This window comes from Polypterus senegalus, chromosome 16 (genome assembly GCF_016835505.1).
Source record: "Polypterus senegalus isolate Bchr_013 chromosome 16, ASM1683550v1, whole genome shotgun sequence".
NCBI lineage: Eukaryota > Metazoa > Chordata > Cladistia > Polypteriformes > Polypteridae > Polypterus > Polypterus senegalus.
The window spans coordinates 16,911,427-16,937,237 of record NC_053169.1 but is presented as its reverse complement, the minus strand read 5'-3'; the positions used below and the strand labels follow the sequence as shown (position 1 = coordinate 16,937,237).

At 36.9% G+C, this 25,811-nt stretch overlaps 1 protein-coding gene across 1 annotated transcript in view; it reads right to left on the bottom strand.

Moving 5' to 3' along the window:
- ttc27 (tetratricopeptide repeat domain 27) overlaps window positions 1-25,811 on the bottom strand; it is a 267,145-nt gene that overhangs the window by 64,556 nt on the left and 176,778 nt on the right. The window contains exon 12 of the mRNA XM_039739065.1: window positions 1,863-1,985. Coding sequence (XP_039594999.1) covers window positions 1,863-1,985 — 123 coding nt within the window. The remainder of the gene's footprint in view (window positions 1-1,862; window positions 1,986-25,811) is intronic.

Here is a 25,811-nt window from a genome sequence, read left to right as displayed (position 1 = left end):
AAGTAAGCACATTTTTAATGAAAATGAAATGGAATTAAAAGCACAAATCATCTGTTTATTAGGACTGACTGGATGGAAACCTGCTGCCACTACACAGCTAGCAGGCCTTGTCTGGGGGTCTTCCTTTGACCTCCAAAGAGTGTGTACAGAAAATGTATTTTTACCATTGCTTAACATAGTGAGCATTTTTCTTTACCAGTATGCCAAATATAACCAAGTAACAGTAGCCTTCTTGCTTAGTAAAGAGGGCTGCTTAAGCAGCTTTTTCATTTTTATTTGTTCTGGGGCTGTGCCATCTATTTATATTCACACTCTAGCTGGGCCTTTGCCAAAACCTAAACTGAATCAGTCACTGAGTATAAAGAGCAGCATGCTATGCCCTTTGATAAGCATACATTTCAAGTGTTTTTCTGCTTCTGAGCACCAAAGCCCTACTTATTTATTTATGTATTTATTTACTTACTTATTGTTTTAATGCTGGCAGCCTGAAGTCGAATGACTAAGAATTTGTTTTCAATAGTTGTTACAAACTGTGTTTACCACTTCATAAGAAGTAAATTTCTATTTATCGCCTCCTTTTTTGTTCTTAATAAGTTTAGAGTGCTTAAGGAATTTAACTGCAGGAATAAAAGCTCAGCATATACAGATCCATGCATTTATTTCCGTGGCAGTAATGTAGCACAACTCCTATTGATATCTTCTGCAGGAAAACTTAAAAATTTGCAACATCAGCTTCCAATACACCTATTAGCTTTTGCTCAAGAAGCAGTCTATGATTACCAGAATGTGTCTTATATTCCAAATATCCACACATTAAAGGCAAACACACAACAAACAGAAGGAATTGAACATGAATTCTGTATATGAATTACAAACCGAGTGCTTTATAGCATAAGCAACAGACACTTACAGCACTGAGCAATCTGCAGAAATCTTAGCTACATATTCATATTTGTACTTCCACGATTCCATACAGATGATGAGCTACTATGCGCTCCATTTAATCGCAAATGTCAAACAACACTTAAGAATCTAATCCAACATCTTTGTATGTCACTTCCTTTATTCAGATTATCATGCTCCTGAGGTAACAATTTTCATTATGCATGATACGCATCAGTACCTTTTATTGTATGTAGCATCTTTGTCAACACACTTAACACAGATCAGCAGATTTTACAATTAATTTGCCACAGCAGGCAAAGTTTGATAACAATACGTGACTGAGGTTCATCAATGAAACCCTTTTTCATTCTTGTATAAGATATTGCCTTGATCACCGAGTTGGAAAAAAAAAAACAAATAAGGACTGTGAATGCATCTGCTACAGCGTGAAAGGAGCAATTAAGGGATCTGAATCTTAATAAGCCAGTGTGCTAAAAATTGCACCAAATAAAACAGTATGTTCCATTAGAAGCAATATCTGGCATCCTATTAATAAACTGGCCAGAATTAAAATGAGCAGGCACAGCGGTACTCCAGGAACAGAGTCTGACACTTCTATTTTATGACGTATGAGAAGAATACATCACTTTATTCTTTATCTAGACCATCTTATCTTATAAACCTGAAAAGAGTGTCACTAATTAATTAAAAATAATCTACTAATGAAGTGGTTGGAATAAAATCTAGCACCATAGCACTACTTTAGAACTAAGCTTAGTCATTAACATAGGATAGCCATGTTACAAAAAAACTAAAAAAAAAATCCCCAGTTCAGTCTTAATTTAATTAAAGTTGTGATTATACAGAATGCGAGCTGAGAGAATCTCAAGTGTGACTGTCAGATCATTTTGTTTCTTACATAACATGATATTGAGGCATGCGCTCATATCACTCAGACTTTCAAATCAATACTCAACCTTTCCATGGAGACCAGCTCTTTCGTAACAGATGACGACGTCCTCCCACATCTCTAGCTTCTCAAAAACTTGTAGAGCCGAGTTAATGCAGCCAAGATTAAAGAGCAAGTGGGCAAGCTGGCGCTGGGAAGAGAAAAAAAATGAAGCATTTAATGATTTAACAGAATAAAGAATGGCAAGAGAAAAAAATTGAATCCTTAGCTATTAACAACTCAAAACTCATCTGTTCAGGAAGGCCTTTAGCTCAACTTGACTTTATTACCCTTCTCTCAGTTTACCTCTCTGTCAAGATGCTCATGTAACCTGTGTGTGTGTGTGTGTGTGCAGACCATCAATTATGTTGTCTGTTAGGCTTTTTTTTCTCTGAATTCACTGTCGTAATCTTCTTTATTTATTTTTTTGGTCTGTACAATGCTATATACTGTATGCCCTGCCTTGAGCATGGGAAAGGCGCTATATAAATAAAATGTATTATTATTATTATTCTTTATTATAAAACACTGCATAAGAACCTTTTAACATTACATCAAACATTAAGACGTTAAACAGTAAATCTTGCTTGATGTTCATCTTTGGCACAATCATCAGCTGCAGAGATGTACGTTTCAAAAACCCTTCTCAAATCACTGGTGGAATATATGAAAGATGGGTACATTTCTTTCATTAAAATTCATTAGAACTTGCAGAGTTATTTTATGATTTCTCATGGAAACTAAAAACCCAAAGGTATTTTCAAAAACCACCAGTAACCAAGATTTTTCAGGAAATACACTGATATAATAAATTCTCTTATTTTTATACTTCATTTGAGACGTGGTATAAAATAAGATAAGCAAATCCACTGTCAACAGCTCAGTAAAATAAAAGGCCTAATGCATTTCAGGCAGTCTGTAAGAATGTCTAATGTTACTGGCTTTCAAACACAGATTTGGAAGTTGGACTTGTGCCTCTGACATAATGTGTGACAACCTGACGGTACTCCCACTGCCAAAAAAAGAAGCATCTTTCATCCAGTCCTCCCTGTTTTGATCAAATTTTAAAGTCTGATAAACAATAGCCTATGATAGGCAGTACTGGACATCAGGCACATCAAAACATAACATTTTATTTAATAAAGGAAGTACAGACACACCCAGAAATCGTCATGTTTTAGATTGGAATTGATACCTTTGTAATCAAGATACAATTACAAATATAGTGTTTCTAATAAGTTTCTAACTGCTATTACTGCTTGAAATGTCTAATGTGTTATTTATATTTGCACACAACTGCAAAGCCCCATTTCCAGCAGTCATTCCTTCAGTGTCCTAATGGTCAACCTCCATAGCTTATCCTTCATTGCTCATGTATAAATACTAATTAGAAAGACCTTTATAATTGCATTAACACCACTGGAAGTGTTACTCTGTTAACTTGGGTTGCAAGGCACCATCATTTGTAAAGTTTAGTTCTGGGTTAAAAATGGAAAAAAAGAAATAGCTTTCTTAAGAAACCTGTCAGTCTGTTATTTTGTGTTTTTTTTTTGTTTTTTTGCAGAATAAAGGCTATTCCATGGGAGACTGCCAACCTGAAGATTTCATACAAAGGTGTCTGTTACTGTCTTGAGAGAAGATGGTGAACTGGATCTCAGGAGGATAGACAAGAAGGGGAAGGCCCAGATGGGCAACAGTGTTAGAGGATAAGGGTGTCAGTATATGTAGTCTGAGAACCAAACACCTGAAAGGTCCTTAGTTGGCTTCTTCTTTAAATACATAGCGTAAATATTAGCGTTGTAAGTAAAAGAGAAAAGTCGATTTGATGATCCAGTTTGCCCTCTTCTCTCAAGTCAGTAATTAATTACTTAGCAATCTGTCACATGGAATAGCCTTCATTCTGCAAAACAACAACAGACTGACATGTTTCTTGTGAAAGCCATTTCATTTTGGATATTTTTTTAACCAGAACTTAACTTTAGGATCGTCGGCACCTAACAACTCAAGCGAACAGAATAAGAGGTTTCAGCAGAGCTAATGCAACTATAAGGGTTTCTCTAATAACCAATTATCACCTAAAATGACTAATTAAGGGTGATCTAAGGGGTTCACCATTAGGACACTGAAGGAAATGGTGCTAATAATGAGGCTTTAAAGACATATGTGAAAAATAAACAACAAAATCAGTAATGTCAAGTAGTAATGGCCATTATAAACACTAGCAATGCCTTGGCTATACTTTTAAATCAATTTAATGGTATTGTGATAAAAAAGGATATCAATTTTGATCAAAAACAAAAAAAATGTCTGGGTGTGTCGAAACTTTCAGCTGATAATTGAAAAGTGTGTCATTCATGACCATCATAAAAGTGTCAGCCAAACAGCAGATAATATTCTCATCACTAAAAAAAGACCCTGCCAATAGCAGTCCACTTTGAAGTGTACTAGGAGAATTTCTAAAAAAAAAAAAAGAGTTTTCTTAAAAATAATATTTTACTTGTTCAGAATTTCAGAATGTTTGCTCAGCTACATACCACACTTGACAATATCCATTTAAGAGCTGTCATATTTATTGGTTGTATAATTTAAAAAAAAAATGAAATTAGAAAAAGGCAATGTTAGGAATAGCCTACTAATATATGCCTAACTCCAAGCTACCTTCTGCAAGACAATAAAAAAATATTTGTTTCTAGCCGACAAAAAAAAAAAAGATTTCTATAATGGTCTTAAAAGAATGTTAGGATTTAAAATAAAAACATTTCACTTTGGTGTGTGAAAGTGAATTGAACTGACTTGAAATTACAAGTGACTAACTGGAAAATGTGTTCAACCTCAGACACTCTCTACCAATGCAATAATTACTTTATTAAAGGTGAAATAGAGGTAAAAGATTGCTCAGCCAGGCACAGTATATTTAAGTCGACACCATGACAGCAGTGTTCAAACACACAGCATTACACTCTGCTTTAATGAAATACCATTTATGTACAGAGTTGTAAAGATCATGCTGAACTATAACTCCATCTATCATTTCCAGTGGTTTCTTCTTGACAGATTAAATGCAGTCATCTCAGTTTATATCTGGATCAATGACTTATGATAAAAGCTACAACAAACTACATTAAATGAAAAAGGAACCACTTGATCTGGTTCAGAAGCCACAGATTAAATGTGCCTACAAGAATTTAGGCACACTTGTTAGCTGGCTGTGGCAAAGCACACAAATGAATCAAAGGACAGGAACGCACAACTAAAGTACTGACTATATCAGATTTGTAAACGTCCAGCTGTAGAAAAATACTACATTATATTTAGAAGTATTCTTCATTTGCATCAAGAGTGTTCTGCTTTTTGAAGTCCAATTCAAGAGTTAAATAAATACTGAAAAAAGACCTGGCAGAATACATTTGCAACAGCTGAATGAGAATATGTACAGGAAGGATTGCAAGTTACAAAATTCAGCCTGAATATGAACTGATGAGAGACAAAACACAAAACCAATCTCCATAAACTCTCAGCGAGAAATAAAATGGAAAATGTTCACATGAAGCCGAGCTGATGTGCTTAAACAACAACAAATGGAAGAACATGTGCACTGACGCAACACAGAATGATTTGTTGTTGGCACGCTGCTGAGGAACCTCAACTTTACAAACTGAAGTGTTTCTTATAACTTCAAAGCTAGTAAAAGGTGTTGAATTATTTTGGAGAAAACTAATAGTTGTTATTATTATAACAATGCTGAAATATCAGTTGACTTTTTGCATAGCCTGCAAGTTGGAAAAGGACTATAATGAAAAATATGGTAAACTTGCAAAGTCCTGCCTTGGTGGTATCCCATCTAAATTCGCTGACTCATCTAATGGTTTATCAGAATCTCTGTAGTCCCATTTGAGATTCCTGTGGTGGTCAGCTGGCAGCTCATTACTTCTCTTCAAGTGTTTAGAAAATATGGCCTCAGGGAAGATGACACAGTTATAAATTTGATCACCAACCTCACTGCCCCAAGTGTCTGTGCACCACTAAAATGTATATATTTACTGGTGTTTAAGCATTTTATGGTAATTCTTCCTTTAAGTAGGATCCATGACTAGTAAAGTCGAATACAAATTCACATCGACAAGCCATTTCTCCCAGTCACAACCATTCAAGTGTTTCCAATATTCACTGTTATGGACACACAGCCAGCAGTTAGTACCCTTTTCAGTGTTGAGTGTTTGTAGTGGACAGGTGCAAATCCTCATACAATGACCAAAGACTTCTTTAAGTCACACTGAAATGCCTCTCTTGTCTAAACATGCACTGGGAATACTCTGAGAACACTTTTGTATGTTGAAAGAGGGAGTGAGAAAGAGGAAGATTTACATCTAGAAATCTTTATGCATTTCAGCACCTGAAATATCAAATTGTCTCCTAACCTATAAAGCGTTTTGCTCCAACAGCCCAATCAGACCTGAGAAAACAACTGAGCCTCTGTACTTTTTCCTAATGCATACTGACCTTAGTGCACCCTCCTCCCCGGAGCTTCACCTCTCTCAACATTCAAATACATACTGAACAGCCCCCTGCTCTTCAGTTTCTGTGAACTTCCAGGGCCTCAGCTATCCATTGTTGTACAGTATATTCTACCACAAGCTCATTTTATGATATGAATTTGTAGAAAACATATTTTAAATTTGATAACATAACAAAAACAGTTCTAGGGCTCAGTCGATGGCCTATAATATCATCATCCATCACCAATTTGTTGGACACATATACCTTCAACATCCTTCCTCATTATCCTCCTGAGTCTGAACCTTTCTTGCCTGGCGCTCCCTCACTCACGCGCATTGTAGTGAAGCCTGCTTCTCAGACTCTCTCTCAGTCTCGTTTGTCCAGTACTTCCTGTTTTAATTGCATCATTAAAGCCAACCTGCTTATGCTGGGTAATGTCACGGGGCAGCTGGAGCCTATCCTTGTGCTGTTATATTTTACATAACCTATGCAGTGAGATTCAGTGGGGCTTTTGGGGGGACCCCCAATTTCTGATTGAATGTTAGTGTGTCATGGCACTCATAGATTCAAGAGTACCCCTTCCACTTTGATATCATATATTTATATACATTATCTCTGAACTTCCCCTAACTTGTCATATAAAAGAAATAACGAGTTGGGAGAAGGAACAAGATGCTGAACAAACAGAGAATTGCCAGTAATTGGGTTCCACTTTAAGCACTGCTTGGAGGCAAATAGGAACGTAATTTTACTGTGTACACAAGATAATAAATCTGAAATAAACTGAATACACTGTACATCAAAGCAATGCTATACTTTTTTTTTCAAAAGCCAGTGCCATTGTCATCCTGCAGGCATATAGTACATCAGCATGTCATTTGCACACATGATAAGAATTGGCAAAAAAAATGCGCTATGGGAAAGTTATGATGAAACACAATGAGTATAATTGTTTCTGTAACACGTGACGAGTTCATTTATTTTATTTTTAAAATATTATTGCTTTAAAAGACCACCATTTACAGAAAAAAAAAACCTGTATGTTATATTTGGCAAAAAGTACTGCGTAGTTGATTGTAGAATAGTGCAAACAGTTTTAATAATTCTGAAAAAAATGTTAAAAAATGAATTTGCTTAAGATACATAGGTGAAGGAACAATTTCCCTCTTAAAAATCAAATACTAATTATAATGCAATAAATGTATGTCAAACTGTATATTTTTTAAAAGTTTCAAAGGCTGCAGAAAACAAACTTTTCTTCAGTTAGACAATGGTTAACTTGGGAAGAGAATGTGGGAGGTATGGCGTATAGCCACTTGGCTCTCCTCAACCCAAGCCTTTCCTAATATAAGTTGTGCTCCTTCACGCCCTGTGCAGATTGACTTTGGAACATCTTCTAGTTCGGACAGGGTTGCAAAACATGATTCCAACACAGTGATTTAGGAAGCTTTATTTCTTTTTTGTGACCCCTATTATAATTGTTCAAATGTTAAACTTTTATTAGGTGCTTGTTTATAACCACAAGTGCTGTGTGCTGTTTAGATTAACTGGTGCATTTAGTAGAAATCAAAGATGAATAAGGATCTTCATTTTCTACTACATGCATCAGCTGATCCGAACAATATATAGAACTTGCGGGTATTTCATTTAGAAGAATAAAGATTACTCCTGATTAAACAATTCACATATCTACAAAAATGTAGTCAAGCACAATGCTGAAAATGTTTAAAAACGTTGAAGCACAATACACTTACTATTGAAAATGTTAAAGGCTCACTAAAAGATGTTACCATGACATTGGTAACTGTAAGGCTGATGGCTTAAGATCTGTAAATTAAAGCCTTTTTAAACTTAGGTCATATGTACTATTTCTGTCCTGAAGACCGTGTGAATACTACAAACACAGGCAGTTCCTTTCTGAGTCTGTCTACATGGAGCAGAACCGGGACTGAGACCTTGTCAGATGTAACCTAAGCAGGGCTCACTATCTTCACCCACAGAGTTCTATTAACATGGTTAAAAAGAAAAAACGAACAAAAAAAAAAAAAAATACTATTATATCTTACTTTCACTGTTTTATCTTCTATTTTAAAGCAGCTTTCAAAACGCAGACTAAGTATATTGTTTGTTTAATTATTAACCAATCACACTCAGCTCACTTGTCTAGAAACTGTAAATATCATAGTATTAGACATCAGAAAAGAATGAGGTGTGAACACTGCATTGCATCAGACTGGAGACATATTTGATTTCAATCACTTCTGAAGTACAATCTAGCTTACTCTACATTGCAAACAACATGATCTGTAATCAACTGAGCAAACTAAGCACTACATCCTCTGTCATTCTTGTTTATGAAATGTTATGCTTTGTGTTACTTACTGAGATTACTATTAATATTAGAATAACTTACAAGTTTTTTACTCTTCCTTGTGTTTTATGTTGATTACTGTACCTGCAAGGAACATTACACAAGCAAGACTTTCACTGTACATATGACAATAAAAAAAGACCTTGACCTTGGGAAATGAACTGAAAAGCACTGGTTTAGTCCCCATCTTCGCTTACTGCATGAAATGGAGTATGTAATGCCTCAAACTGATCCTTAAACTGTAGATAACATAATATTCACAGATGAGCCAAAACATTCTAACCACTCCCTTATGAAGTGAATGACATTCACTGTCTCGTTGCAAAAGTTCATGTCAAGGATAGGGATACATTAGATGGTAAGATGACATTAGGTACTCATAGTCGACATGTTGAATGCAAAAGATAAAGACAGCTGTTAAAACTGGACTGAAATGGCAAGACTTGTGTGGTGCTTATGGTCACTTGTGACAAATACCTACAAACAGAAGCGTATGGGGGGTAATAATGTGAACAAGTCACTAGCTAAAACTTTTTTTTTCTTCTTCTTCTTCACATAATCGTGACACAGCAACACAGGTGGTTTTATACAGTGACATTTGATCTGGCAAAGGTGATTTTCTTCCATGAAAGTTCAAGATGCACAAGTACAACATAACAATTACTAAGAAACACTGTCTATACTCCAAGTTGAAATTGAAAGAGCACTGCTCAGAAAACAAACATAGGGAGAATGGGCAACAGACAGCCTCTGGGTATGGTAACTCAACCCATGATGCCTGAACTGTAAAACGGCATGGCACAACATCTCAAAGATATATACTAAGCTTGTCTTACAGATCAAGTGTAGCCTGGAGTTCTTATTTAAACAAGTTGTTGCCAATAAAGTCAAAACTTTTTTTCAGAATCTGACTCAAGTTTGGGGCATAAACGTGCATAAAGTTGTGTAAAAGATGAACTGTTAGATAAGTATTATATTTGTTGCTGTTTACACATAGCTATGGCATGTAGTTCAAATGACCAATCATAGACATCTATACATCATTACAACATTCTGAACCTCAGCTATCCAATGGTAATAAGTCTTTCACTGTATGCGGCTCACTGTAGGTAGGATATTTCATAAAAGCAGACTAACTTAGTTGTGACGCGCTGCTCGCCTTTGGGTATACAGTACGTATGCAAATCCCACATTTTGATAATGAAAGAGAGCAGACAACACAAAAACTTGTGATTTATTTGAAAGGATACCTTGTGGGTTTATTGCATCATATACAAACAACTCTGAAATACAGTCAAGGACACCTTATGCATAAGGGGATAAAGTTATGAAAGGAACATGCTCAATGGATCGAGGCAGATACTTTAAAATAGATTGCACAAGAACACAGGGCCACAGTTAAAACTTCTTAAGGGTAAATTTCACAAAAAAGTTAGAAGGTTCTTAATCACAAAGACCACCACAGGCAAATGGAACAAGTTACCAAGTAGTGTGGCAGATACAAGGCTTTTATGAACTTTTAAAACTCACCATAATGTTAAATTGGAGAAATTAGGTGAACAGGATTGGTAAGCTTTGCTGGGCTGAATGGCCTGATCCTATCATTTTTCTTCTAATATTCTACTGTCCTAATATTATCCTCTTCTGCAATAGAACCTTGGAGTGGTTGTGTCATTGCTAATAACTGATCTAGTCAGTCCATTATATTCCTTCAGAATCAGCATTGCTTGCTGCAGTGCAGAATGACCACAATGGGGCTGGGCAGTTGGCTGCCACAAAACAGTCACAATGTGGACTTTTGTGAGCCCTAATTTTAACCAATCTTTGGGATTAATTACAGAACTACAGTCCTTATGCTCCACTTTAAAGGGTGTTTGTTATTTCCTGTTAACTGCATTTGAACATCACTAGAAAATGCTGTATGTGTAATGATTCACGTTTGTAAACCACTCTGGGTAAAGATGTCTCTTAAATTTAGATGACACATGACATCATATTTAGAAACACATCTTCTGAATACATTCATAGACACTTAAAATAGATGAATAAAGGAAGATTTATTCAGAATTAAGTGAAATGTCTGCAAGATTAGCAATTGAAAGCACATTTAAATGTTGTTTCAGCAACAAAGAAATATGCATGAAAGTTCAAAAGGTGTTAAAGTGAACTTTTTTTTTTCTTTTAACAGTCACTGTGAATACAAAAGAGAATTCTCCATGGCTAATTATACTGGCCACATATTAATGGCATTTGACTGTCTAAAAATGAACTGTGCATGAAAAGGCCATAAAAGGCTGCAGGTAAGACTGACTTGGCACACTATACACACTTGCTGACATTTCTTTCTGCTTTAGTAACTCAAATAATTATATTTTAATGATCACAGTGATCATTTGCAGGGGGAAAATATCTTTACTATGAAACACAAAAATTTTAAAGGCATTTCCCAATTAAATGTTTTCATGAGACTCTGGACTTGCCATATTCTGTTACATAACCAAACTATGATGTAACTCTATGCTGCGATACAAATTAGACAGCTATAAGAACAGACTAAACAAAAGGGCAGAATTTCAGGCAATTCTGAAATTCTTACAAAATAGTATCATAAGTCCAATGGAAACGCCCAAAAAACTGGTTTAGACTGTGTAACCTTTCAGATACAGTAAATTAAACCAGTGAACACTGATCCATGGTGTTAATCACAGGCGCAGCAATCTTACCCTTAGAGGAGCTTAGGGTGGAAGTTTTAAAGCCACATGTTTTACTAGAGGAGAACAGAAGAAGTCTGAATGAGTCGCACATCTGCGTAGGCTCCACAAAGTCTACAGTCAGGTCCTCCTAAAAGCCAGCTGAGGGTGGCTTAACTTTACTAGGGGAGGAGGGCAGACAGGGACGGGACCACTGTGAACACACACAAACATGCAAGGGCTGCTTGGAAGGCTCAAAGGCTGAATATCAGATTTCGAAGTCAGAACTAAACTATCATTCATGTATTTTATCCTTAGGCACAGTATCCTTACATAGGTCTTAAACAACCTTACATGTCTATAAATTTTACAATAGCCAAAATCTTGAATTAAGTTTGTATATGAAATGGATTAGCAAAATGACCAGGTGAAATTTTTAATGAGAAAAATATAGATATTAGACGCCATTTAAATCGAAACATTCATGATTTTCTGTCTTTTATAATCACAAAAGGAGCGGTCCAATATTGCACTGAGGGAAGAACTCAAAAACACAATAATCAACTATGCACAGTGTAGTCCACGCTACCAGGTTGATTCTTGGGATTTGAATTCTCTCTACTGCTTAATAATAGGCCAGTGATGTCGCTGATCTGCTCCTTTCTGGTGTATGATCATCATTTCATGACACACCTTTTTTAAAGCTCCCACAAGAATGGGTAATTTTCACTAATAAAACAAAGAAAAATGTGACTATTATGCTTTAATTATAAAAAGGTACAGTGTTTATTTTTTGGTCGAAATGAGTACTTCAATAAGATTACCATTTAAATGTAAAAACAAGACACTGTAAGTTAAATAGCGCATTTCCCAGTTCACAATCTCAAAGCATTTGAACATGCAGTATAATTATCTGAACAAGTCTAAAAACAGGGAGAAAGAGGCATCATAAAGAAGGTGCTTGATCATTGTAAATAGTTGTAATAATTCATATTCCCAACTAGATATACTATAACAAAAGGAAATGCACCTGGAAAATCTAACTGTAAGGGGCAGCTAAGTGGGACTAACAAGTCTGATGGGCTCAATGGATTGTACTCATTACAAATGTCATGATGTTCTATGTGAATTACAGTTTTAGGTATGATTTGTTTTTTTTACCCCCCTCAATGAGAGAAACAATCAATCATAGCACGACTTCAATGTGTGACCAACAATCCATAAACTGTTCCAGTTTGGGGAGCCAGAGTCTCACCAACATCGGACACAAGGCCAAAACCAACCTTAGACTGGGTGCCAGTGCAATACACTCACCAAGACTCATTCTGTGCTTTGATTTTAAATACACATGAAGCTTTTGTTTCCTTAATGCAGCAGAACCCCAATTAGCATTTCCATATTTAACATTTTACATTTTTGAATGGGTAGTGGTACTGATGGTTAGTTTTCCAGAAGATAACATTTGTTTTGAAAAAATAAATTTTTGTTATACATTTGATTTCATAATTATTTGAATATCAGTAATTTACTGTATTCACTGTTTTGCTGAAACGGTGACCCATTGTTTTCATAATTATCCTGGCTCTAATATACTGTGTGTATACAGAATATAGCCTATGCAGTAGGCCTCAATATTATGTGTTTATTGCAGTGCTATTAAAATTAATAAATACATTTACTATATCAACGATTGCCAATGATGAATTATGTGATAATCATGCGCACCTATTTGACAGTATCTCCCAAGAGAGCTGCTGAAAGTGATACCAACTGTTACCATTTTATTTGCTTCTAGTTTTTTTGAACACCTTGGCACTACACTTCGAGTAACTTGAGCCAAGTTAACTCTTCAAATCATGGCTGTAGCAATGTCATGAACATGAACATGGCCTGCCATGTCTTCCAGCAGGTCTCCTGAACTTATTGTTACTTCATGTTTTGATATAACCCTGGATATTTTTATTCTATATGAGTAGTTCCCAACCTTTTCTATACCTAGCACCCCTAGTAAATGTTTATATTTGCACCCCCTACAAAAGTAAGATAACATTTGAAGATGAAGAAGTCAAATTGCTCATTTCTGAACCACAAATTGAACCATATAAAGTACTGAGGGTGAACAAACTGAACTTAAAAAAAGCTTTTAATGCACTTGATGCATAAAATGTAAACATAAATTGAACAATTTACTTTTATAAATGTTAATAATCTTGCAGACTTTTCCCCCATGAAGCTTAGACACTCGTTTGAGGATCCAGGGCTTTGGGGTATCCTGTGAAGCATCAAGCACCGCAAGGAAATGACACATGATCAACAATCAAAGGGTTTAGGGGAGTAGAGACCCTGCTGTGCTGCTAAGCAATGAACCACCTGAACTGCAGTTCAAAAACGGATGCACAGCACAGTTAAAATTGCTGTGCTACAGCCAGGACCACCAGCACGAGAGATGGGCTGAGTCTAAGAATCAAGTGTTGCATCCAATTCAGGCCCCATTGTCCCCTGTCCCCCTCCCCAGCAAAAATGTCATTCAAAACCTCGAAAACTGTGATGTTTCATGATTAACGCTTGCACAAAATATACATTGGCCCTCTCAAAGGATCATTGCAAGGCCCAAATTCCACTCTCTTAAAGAAAGTTATTTGCCTTTATGAGCACTCTGCCCGCAACAAGGAACCCGTGGAAAACATGCATTTCTGTGGCTCATTCACAGTGGACAGATATGTGCAGAAAGCTCGTTTCTGTTCATATCACATAACAGGAGTTCTAAATGATAAATGACCAACAGATGATCTCCAAGTCACTGATGGCACCATGATAAAGGCAGACAATGCACCTCCCGAAATTTTGCAGAATCTGAAATGCCATCCTGCACCCACTGGTGGTGCAAGCATTCCAGGTTAGAAATCCCTGATCTAAATAATAGAATTTGTATGAAGAGCTAAGGAGTTGAACTGTTCTGGTAGCCTCAGACCCTCATGTTTGTTTATGTAAACTGCATGCCAGGCTAAGACGTTTTTCTTTGACTCTTTTAGTACATTGTAGGTGATGTAATAACTGATGTTATTTTGCATTCCAGCTATCATTTTTAATGTTTGATTCTACTTCTTGGAAAAAGCTCTATATGAGAATAGAGAATTTCCATAACAAGCTGATATGCAGAATCCTTAAGGATAATGTTGCAAAAATAGCACATCATGCTCAGTGATAACATGCAGTCTTGTCAGAAGAAAAGGAAACGTTTTCTACTTCAGTGGGATGATACATAAAGAATAAACTGGATCCAGTCACTGACTGACATTATCACAGGAAAGAACAAAAGCCAGGATAAACAGGAAAAATTGAGTTAAAAAGAAAAGAAAAACAAACTTGGAGCTCATTATTGTCTCACTGACAGCAGAGGAAGTCACAAAGCCACAGTTTCCAGATTTGTCTCTCACAGAAGCGAGTAACTATGAAGTTAGCAAAAATCAAAGAGAACCATATATGTGCAAAGCCGACTATGAGGTCCATGGGGCACAAAAGGGACATTATGCTTATTGGTCACGCTTTCTGTTATTCTTCTGGGTCATCCCAAATACTGCATCTGAACAATAAGAAGTTAAAAAGATTGAAATTGGCCATGCCAAATTGGGAAAGGAAGAGGATAAGAGCAGACAGGAAAGTAGTCTCCAGACAGACTGGGTGATTTAAGAATGTTACCGTGACCTTACCATTCAGCCACGGTCATAAAGTTCTGTGATTCGCCAATAGCCAAACATGTTAAGGAAGCCAAGTCCTGGGCGGTAAATGACAAATATGTTAAAGACAACAGCCTTAATCAAGTAATTTAAAAGTTTCATTAAATTCTTTCCTAGCTTCCCCAAGAGCACAAAGCACAAGTTAATGGAGTGGCACATTTTCACATTCTTTCAAATATCTGTGTAAATATGAATAGCCGATTCACTGTTCTATAGCAAAGATGGGATTCTTGTTACTCCCCTTGAATCTGAAGAGATATGTTGGCCAAAACAACCCCTAACAACATCCAGACTTTCAGCATTTCCAGTCACATCTCATCCAGGATTGTAATTACAGAGATTTTTAATCACTGTAGTTTGGAGTTCTACCTCTCAAGGATGCCTCCTATTGTGTTCAATGTTTCGACACCCTTGCTTTGAGCATCCAGGGCAATGTCCCACCTTCTCTTCCTGTGCTGTTTGCCAGAAATCCATCAGGGCCATCTGAAAGTCATTTCACGCACACATAGGCCTTTGCTACGGCCACCTTTTTGGCCTGACAGTTCCTCTCACCTCTTTCTATTTACAAACAATAGCTCTAAGATATCTTAAACACATTCACAAAAATGACAGTAAGATATACAGTAAATTTAACACAATCACATAATTACACAGACCTCTCTCTTTATGTAAAAGTCCGGTAATGCACACGTGCAATGTTTGTTAGTTAGCTGCTTTATGGCTACATCTCAGTTGCTTAAAGATTAGCTTGATGACGTCAGACAACTTAAGGTAGTAGGCAGCAAATATAATATAGAGTACCTTCAGAAAGTATTCAGACCCTGTTACTTTTCAAAATTTTCTTAAATTGCACCCTCATGCTTAAAATCACTTAAATTCTTTTTTCCCTCATCAAGCAACACTCAATACCCCAGAATGAGGCAAAAATAGGATTTTAGAAATTTATTAAAAATAGGAAATTGAAATATTCCACTGACACAAGACCTTTCAGACCCTTTACTGAGGGTCCTTTTGAAGCGATTCCAGCCTGGAGTCTCCTTCAGTCTGCCATGACAAGCATTGCACACCTGGATTTAGAGATTTTCTGCCATTCTTATCTGCAGTGCCTCTCAGGTTGTATGGAGATCGTCACTTGACAGCTATTTCCAGGTCTCTCCAGAAATGTATTAACTGGGTTAAAGTTTGGGTTCTGGCAGGATCTTGAAGGACATTCCCGGAGTTGTCCCTAAGACACTCAAGTGTTTTCTTTGCTTTGTGATCAGGTTCATTCTCCTGTTGGAAGGTGGACCTTCAGCCCAGTCTGAGGTCCAGACTCTGTTCAGTTTTTTTTGTTATTAACTCTGTCTAGTCTCCCAGTCTCTGCTGCTGAAAAAGAAAATTCACAGAATGACGCTGCCACCTCATAGCTTTACTGTTGGAATGATACTGCACGGTAATGAACACTGCCTGTTTCTCTCCAGACATGACACTTAGAAATGAGGCTAAACAGTTCATTCTTGATTTTATCGCATCAGAGAAACTTGTTTCTCACAGTTTAAATGTCCTTTAGGAGCCTCTTTGAGGAAAAGCTATTATCTGGACATTCTGCTATAAAGCCCAGTTCAGTGGAGTTTTGCAACGATGATTGTTCTTCTGGAAGTTTCTCCCATCTCCACACAGGTTCTCTGGAGCTCAGCCAGAGCCACCAGTCTTACTAAGGTTATTCTCCCTGATTGCTCAGTTTGACCTGGCAGCCAGCTCTAAGAACAGTCATGCTTGTTCTAATCTTCTTCTGTTTAAGAATTATGGAGGCCACTGTGCTCTAGGGACTTCAGACAAGATGTAGAAACATCTCAATGATAAACAACAGAATGAGCCAAAATTCATGGGTCAAAGTAAAACGCATGAATGCCCTCTGACAATGTGGCATTTCAATTTTTACTTTTAATACATTTTCAAAATTTTATAATATCCTGCTTTAGCTTTGTCACTCTAGGGGTAATAATACATGTTTCTAGATGATGGAAAAAAAATAATTTAAATGATTTTTGGATAAGATTGCAACATTACACAATGGGAAAAAACATCTGGATGAGTCTGAAATTTTTTTGTGTGTACTATAATTAACATGGCTCCCAGAAACACAGCAAACTAACTACACAGCTAGAAACTAATGCAGACACTTGTGCTCCATTAATTTTTAAATCATGGATGATTTTTTTTGACAAATGAACAGACTGGTGCACCACTTAGACATATACTCTGTTTGCATCTTCTATCTGGACAAAAAGATTTGTCAATTATTAGATTGTTAAGACAAAGTATGTTAAGTACACTTCCTCAATACTTTTAATACTGTGAATTCAATCTTAATGTTTTAAGAAACATATTAGTCACCAGCACTAAATAGTGACAGCAAATCATTCATGTTACAAAACAAATTTCAAGTAATGATAGATTCCCAATGAGACAGAGCGGAACGATGCTCATATGGTCATTGCAATTCACATCAACAGTGAACTTGTAAGGGTATTGCTTTCTAGAAGTATTTTTGTTATTGAGAATCATTAACGTGACATTAATATTGCATTTGCTATTACCAACTGGCTGATAAAAAGAAAGCAGCAGGCATATGCCTTGGACTGATACAAAAGTCAATAACATGCTTGTCGAGTATGTCATTGCATGGGACTGCACAATTCCCTTAAACAGGAACTTAATCACAGCCTGAAATTGTCGGTTTGTATGACCACCAAGAGACTACTTAAAGGGGTTCTTGAACATTCCCCCTCAAACAGTGCAGGTAGCTGCCAGAGTCTTTCTCCAAAGCTCTCACCATGCTACATGGCATCTCGTCAGACACCGAATCATCTTTAAAACTCTGTTACACACCATTAAAGCTGCTTGTTCCAATTCTACAGTCCGCGCTGTATGCACCACACAAACCTGTTGACAGTGGAGATCTTTTTACAAAGTAGGCCTTTAACTCTCTGGCTCCTGTTTTCTAATACCCACTTTTTTAAACTGTCCATGTATTCAGATGTATACTGAAAACCCACCTGAGCTCCCAAATGTTTTCACTGCTGTCCCTTAATGTCCAGGTCTTCAACTGTCACTACTATGCAGAGTCATATTAATAACATACTATCCTATACAAACACCCTACCTGTATTTATTTTCACATTGCGCAAGTTTTGAACTGAACTGTTAATTACTTTGAAGAGCATTATTTGATACCATCTAGTGTTAAACTTTAATCAATTTTATTTCCACCAGCAATGCTTTCTTTTAATTTGCACTTTTCACTAAGACTGTACTGCATTTTGGTAGATTGTGTTTATCTTCTTTGCTCCATCAAGTGCCTTTGATGAAGTATATGCTCTTACTGGTGCTATATAAATTAACATTATCTGATAGCTATATTTTGTTGAAGTAGGTTTATAATAAGTGCATTTAATACAAAGTGTCTTCTATAAGTAATATTCTGAAATTGTATTTGAGACAGATTAAAAATGGCCAGTTTCATGTAGTTAGGAACAGATTTGTACTTCTTACAAAATGGACTAAATGTATTATCAAACATATATTATCAAACAATGTTTTCTTTACCATTCCATGATTGGAAAAGATCCCAAAAATGTTCAAAACCTCATTAGGTGTAGCAGCAAGACATTGTGCTTTCCAATAAGGCTCTTTAAGGCAATGCTATGAAAAATATTGCTGAAGTACACCCCTTTTCTAACCTGTATTATCATAACAGTACTGAAGACAGCAGGCCCCATTTTACACAAGCAGCATCAGACCTATGGCAGGGACGTGTAATGCAAACAGGCACACATAATGACAGTTTATAGTTTTTTTTTTTTATATAAATATTATTTTCAAAAGCCAGAGCATCAAAATGGCATGCTATTCAATCAAACAACAATAATAACATAGTACAAAAAACCATTTACTCCACAATCAGAGAAAAAAAAACAAAATAAGATTCAACCCCTACTCAAAAGTAGCCAACCAACTTGAGTTACATATTTTTGAAGTCTGTGAGGAAACTGGAGCATCAAAGAAAGGCCCCACAAGCAGACAGAGAGAACATGAAAACTCCATGAAATAAATAAGCAGGTCTGGCACAGAAGCCAGGCCTTTGGAGGAGAGACGCAGCAGCTCTAACCATTCATCCAGCCATGCATTTGTTAGAGCCCCAAGGAGCCAGAGCTTATCTGAGCAACACTGGTCATAAGGCAAGAAGCGATAGTTGATTGGGCACCAGTCTTTCAAACGCACATACACACACACACACACATACATACACACACAGCCACCTCACACCCAAGAATCTGAAGCTTATCTGAGAAAATTGATGTTCCTATTACTGATGCATCAGATGCAAAGCAGGACATAACCAAGACTAAAGTACACATCTAATTTAATACATTTTGAGTAAGTATTTATCTTAATCTGAACATCTTTGGATATGGGACAAAATTGGAATAGCTAGAGGAAAATCTACAGAAGCACCTGAAGACCATTCATATTTCATGCAGACAGTAAATGGATGGGGATTTAAACCCGATATCATGCAGTTCTAAACCAGAAGCACTAACTAGTGTGCCACCATGGTGCCCATAGCTTTAACCATAAGAAAACAAATTAAGAGCCATTTAAGGAAGGAAAAACAATTAAGACTGAATGTGTATGTAGAGTGGCTTTATTAGCTATCTTGCTATACTGAATATTGTTCCTGCTGCTGAGATAACTTTTAATCTGAGTGTGTACGCTCCACTGCATCTCATCAATTGGGCTGCTCTTCCAGAGGCTACCTCTGATTTACAAACGTTGACAAGCACATCAAAAAACACTGAAACAGAACAGCCCAGCACTTGTTTTCCAATACATCATGTGATTTGCAAAGCATTCACAGGCTAGAAGGCAATACATCCTTCACATGATCATAGCAACCACATAAAATGCAGGGAGTAGTTTTTACCTAGAAGAAACTGAGTTTTTTTTTTTTTTAGCTAAAAAGAGACGGATACTGTATATGCAAGGAAAACTGAGGGGTTTATTCCCTTTAATTTAAAAATATCTAAATGTCACAACTTTTTCTTTCACCGTGTTTTAGCTTGTATGGACAAATTAATTTGTCATATGCCAACGAAATCTACAGACTGGAATTTCCAAGGATGATGGAATTCACTATACTTATTTAGAAAAGCCCCTATATAAAATAAATTTTGACTGTATTCCCCAAAATATGGCGTACCTCTTATACCTGGAAAATCAAAAGGGGAAAGCTGATGATATCATGGTCATGTGACTATTAGATGTAGAGGGAGAACAATATAAAATTTGATTTAATATACACACACATACTGTACATACATACATAGCAGCACATTGAAACAGCCATTTCTTAACACAGGATTAATGGTACAGTGCTAAGCTCGTCTGTTACGATCATGTTGTTTTTTCTCTCTGTTCAGCAGTTATGCCTTACATCCCTCTTTCGTAGTGATTCTTGTTGCCTTTCTTTTTCAGATTCTAACCCTGTTGGGGATGGTAGTCACATATATACATACATATACAGTATATATGTGTCAGGTGACCCGGACACAGACAGACGGACATCGATGGATCCACCACACACTGTTTATTTACAAATATTTACAATATGAACGTGCACAAACCCTAGTGCCTCTTGCACCGATTCCCCAAAGTTCAGGCCTCTCAGTCACTGTGCCTCTCTCTCTTGGCCGCCTCCAGTCCCATCTCCAGCTCCGTCTCTCTGCCACCCGACTTCCACTAATGACTGGAGGGAGGCGGCCCCTTATATGGGAACCCGGATGGGCTCCAGCTGCTTCCCGGCAATCTCCTGCAGACACACCTCCGTGTGGCAGAAGTGCCGGCTGTGCACTCGGAAGCCCTTTGGGTGTTGCGGAAGTGCTGGGCTCCAGACTTCTACAGGCACTGGGGCGCTGCATGGCGGTGGCCAAGGGTCCCTACAGGGCTGGGCTTCCAAGCCCTGTACCCGAGACCCCCAACATAACCAGGACGGACGCCCCCTCACGGTCTGGAGGAGGCACAAGCCCTCCTCGGCGTCCCGGCTGGGGACCACTATATATATATATATATATATATATATATATATAGCAGAATACCAGCAGGAGAAGTAGTGTGTTAAAGAAGTTATGAAAAAGAAAAGCAAACATTTTAAAAATAACGTAAGATGATTGTTAATGTAATTGTTTTGTCATTTATATGAGTGTTGTTGTTATATCTATCTATTTATATATATATATATATATAGCAAAATACCTGCGATTGGCAGCAGAGAAGTAAAAAGAAAAGGAAACATTTTAATAATAACGTAACATGATTGACAATGTAATTGTTTTGTCATTGTCATGAGTGTTGCTGGCATATATCTATATATATATATATATATATATATATATATACACACACACACAGAGACACATATATAAACATATATATAAATATATATATATATATATATACACATCTATACACATATATATACAGTTATATATATACATATACACACATACATATATACACATACTGTATATATACACACACACACATATATACATACTGTATATACAACATATACAAATCTACATATATATATCTACATATATATATATTAGGGGTGGGACTCGATTAAAAAAATTAATCCAATTAATTAGAGGCTGTGTAAGAATTAATCTTGATTAATCGTATGTAATTGTACACGTAAATTTGCCCCAAATCGCAAATGTTTTTTTTTTAAATTTAAAACGGTTTTAGTGGGCTTACAGAATCAAATAATAGACATGGACATGAATATTGTAAACTGAAGCTGTTTTAATTTCTGAAAAAAAGCTTTTAAACTGCATTTGAATTCAAAACAGAAACAAAAATATCATCCCTGGTTAAAATTGGGCAGACTTAAAAATAAAGTGGTAGTTTAAGTACTTTAAGTACATTTTCAGAATAGTATTGTCTTTAAATAATAATAACCAAAATTTCAACATAAAGTGCAGTTTTTCTTCTTAAAAAATAAGTCAGAAACATAAAAGGTAATTTGACCAGCTTACTCTTTAAACTCTGAGTAACATTAGCCAAAATTATTTTGTACATTAGGCTAAAACAGTGTGATCATTGAACATTTTGTAATTAGATATAATTTAGAATTACTAACGGTCACGGAAGTCCAATGATCCCCAGTAAGAGCCACAAAGTCCGCTTTCTGTAATGCATCTAATTTTGCTTGCTTTTCAGTGTGCACAAAACCATGCTTTTATCAAGGCTTCGCCGGGTAGTCGAAATGATCAGTCGTAGGAACGCGCTTTATTCCGACTCTAACATTTTTGTAGCTGTGATGTGTGCATCAGTGTAATGGATGTACCAGGAAATCATGCATTGACAAAAGTTCCGTTTGCTTGGAATTGAAAGTGTGATTAAATGCGTTATTTTTAACGCTATATGGAGTACATGCATCGAAGCTTCTCAGCTGTGCTTGTGCTAAGAAAGGAAAATTTTAAAAATAACGTAACATGATTCTGCGTTAACCTAATTTTTTTTCATACGTCCCAAACCAAGGAGATGCGAAGGTAAAATGAATCGGGTAGCGCGTACATAGTCAGTACACCCTCTCGAATCGAACCTCGAATGTCGGCGTAGAGGCTTAAGACTCTACAATTAGCCACAGCGTGTGGCTTGTCTATGCTAAAGTATGTATTGTAGATCGGGGTATATATATACATTTATATATATACCCGCGTATCGCAGTGGAGAAGTAGAAGTTATGAAAAAGAAAAGGGAACATTTTAAAAATAACGTAACATGATTGTCAATATACAGTAATTGTTTTGTGAGTGTTATTGAATGTTGCTGTCATCAAGGATTTGATTATCATTATTTCTTTCAATCAGGCTCGTATTTGTAGGATGTGTTCAAGTTACATTCCGTGTTTGTCAATCGTTGTAAAGATAAGAGGTTTCATTCATCGATTAGTTCCTTACTGCATCAATAAACAGCTCGTCTTCCTTTTATCTGTGATGTGACAAACTGCATGCACGGGTTTTTTTTTACACTGTCTTCCTTTAGCAGGACATTCACTTTTTCCACCGTGTGCTTTGTTTCCGCAGTAGCTGCACTTATGAATATGATTGTATGTATAAGGACGCTTCATATTTTTTGCTGCCTTCTCAATTGTGTAATTCGGTTTTTGTTCAGCACTCTTTGGAACTGTTGCTTTTTGTCTGCGCATTGCGTCAGTTCACGTGAGCGCTTGGTGTTCTTGCATCGAAGGTTCCCAGCTGTACTGGTGCCATCTCGTGTAATGTCAGCTAAGACCCGCACTTAAAAGTTTCTCTCGCAGTTTCAATGAGTTTGTGCCAAACACCACCCTGACCATCTCATCTTCCTCTGCATAAGCACAGTCCTTCACCCGTGAACATTTACCGGCAGTGTTTGTATTGGATTGCCGCTGATGGACGGCCTTATATGGGCAGGCACTAAATTACAAACGCTAGTGGCAGCCTGTCTATGAACTTAATTTAATATAAACTTACGGTTCACGCCGTGCTTTGTTTCCACAGTAGCTGTACTTATGAATATGCTTGTATGCATCATTTGCTTCATAATGTTTTTCTGCCTTCTCAATTGTGAAATGGCGTTTTGTGCTGATCGCTGTTTGGAGTTCTTCCTTGTTATCTACGTACTTACGTAGGAGGCGTGATGATGTCACACTAAACTCCCCCCCGCCATCTCCAACTCAAGACTCCATTACATTATATGGGGAAAAATAGCTTCCAGTTATGACCCTTATGCGTAGAATTTCGAAATGAAACCTGCCCAACTTTTGTAAGTAAGCTGTAAGGAATAAGCCTGCCAAATTTCAGCCTTCTACCTACACGGAAGTTGGAGAATTAGTGATGAGTGAGTGAGTGAGTGAGGGCTTTGCCTTTTATTAGTATAGATATATATATATATATATATATATACACACACACACATACACCTACATACATATATATGTATATATATATACATACACACACACGCACACACACACACACACACACACACATATATATATATATATAAACATATATATACATATACATACACATACATACATTGGACATGAAGGTCCTTCACTTCAAAGTGATCTACAAGAGTCTAAAAGCATCAAGTATGTTAGCAAAATGTAAGAACAGATGTAATACAAGAATTCATACACACACATACTAGCAGAATAACCACGCTTCGCAGTGGAGAAGTAGTGTGTTAAAGAAGTTATGAAAAAGAAAAGGAAACATTTTAAAAATAACGTAACATGATTGTCAATGTAATTGTTTTGTCACTGTTATGAGTGTTGCTGTCATCAAGGATTTGATTATCATAATTTCTTCCAATCAGTTTCGTATTTGGAGGACGTGTTGTGTTCAAGTTAAATTCTGTTTTTTTCAAAGGTTGTAAAGGTAACAGGTTTCATTCACTGGAGTGTTCACTACCCAAATCGCTACTCGTGAATTTAAGATGTTTTACAGGCATTCCCGGTATTAACTTATGGATTTGCCTGTGAATATTTAGCGACAGCGTGTCTATTAACTTGTGGATTTTTCTGCAAGTATTTGGCGGAAGCGTCATGAAGTTGTTTCTATCTAGCTGCATCAGAAAATGTACTACGGCGTCTGACACGCCTCCTTTTTACTGTTTTCTCACAGCTTGGATTGCTGCTGTCATAATCAGTTTTCATGGTTTGTTTCAATTACGTTAGTATTTGCAGTACTTCTGTTGAAGTGACATTCGGCATCTGTCAAGCATTGAAAGCATACAACCGGCTTCATTGATAACTTCGCATCCAGCTTTTGAGAGTTGAAACATTCATAAACATCAAAGTGTCCACTACTCAAATCGTCACCTGTGAATCTAAGATGTTTAAGAGGCATTGGCGGTTCTCCAAAGGTGTAAAATATTTCGCCATTTCGGTACACTTGAAAGCGACAACAGAACAATTCAGTGGCAGCCATCAACTCACATGCAGAACCATAGGTGAAGGGCTTAAGCATTTCACTCTTCTAGTGCTCCTGTGTAGTATAATTATCTCCTGTACCGTCATCAGTCCACACCTTGAACCTGTCCCAGTCATTCAATACATAAGACACAATGTTCCTCCGGATATCAAGATTGAGCCCAATATGGCCGTGCAATATGTAACAAAGAGAATGGAAAAGGTAGGTGCCATCTCCGGGCATGGAAACCACTCAGTAAGTGACAGTTCTTTGATCGATCGTGATCACCTCGATAGACATGTTAATAGGGGTACAGTTGGAACGATAAAAGAAATGGGTACCTGAACAATGTAAACAAAGTCTAAAATACCTACACAGTAACTATAAGCATAATAAACGAACAATAAAACAGCTGAGAAGCAGTGGATTAAATAAAAAGGCTGCAGTTATCAGCAAGGAGACATAAATACTGTGGCAAAGCAAGGAAGGGAATGAAGAGACCGGAGCGATGGACGGCCTTATATGGGCAGGCAGCCAATTACGTTGGAGGCGTGGGGATGGGGGACGCAACTCCCACGAAGACCGATCTGCAGCTATGGACATATATATGTACATAAGTAGGATTCAGTTATGACCGTTACTTTTGTAAGCAACCTGTATGGAATGAGCCTGCCAAAT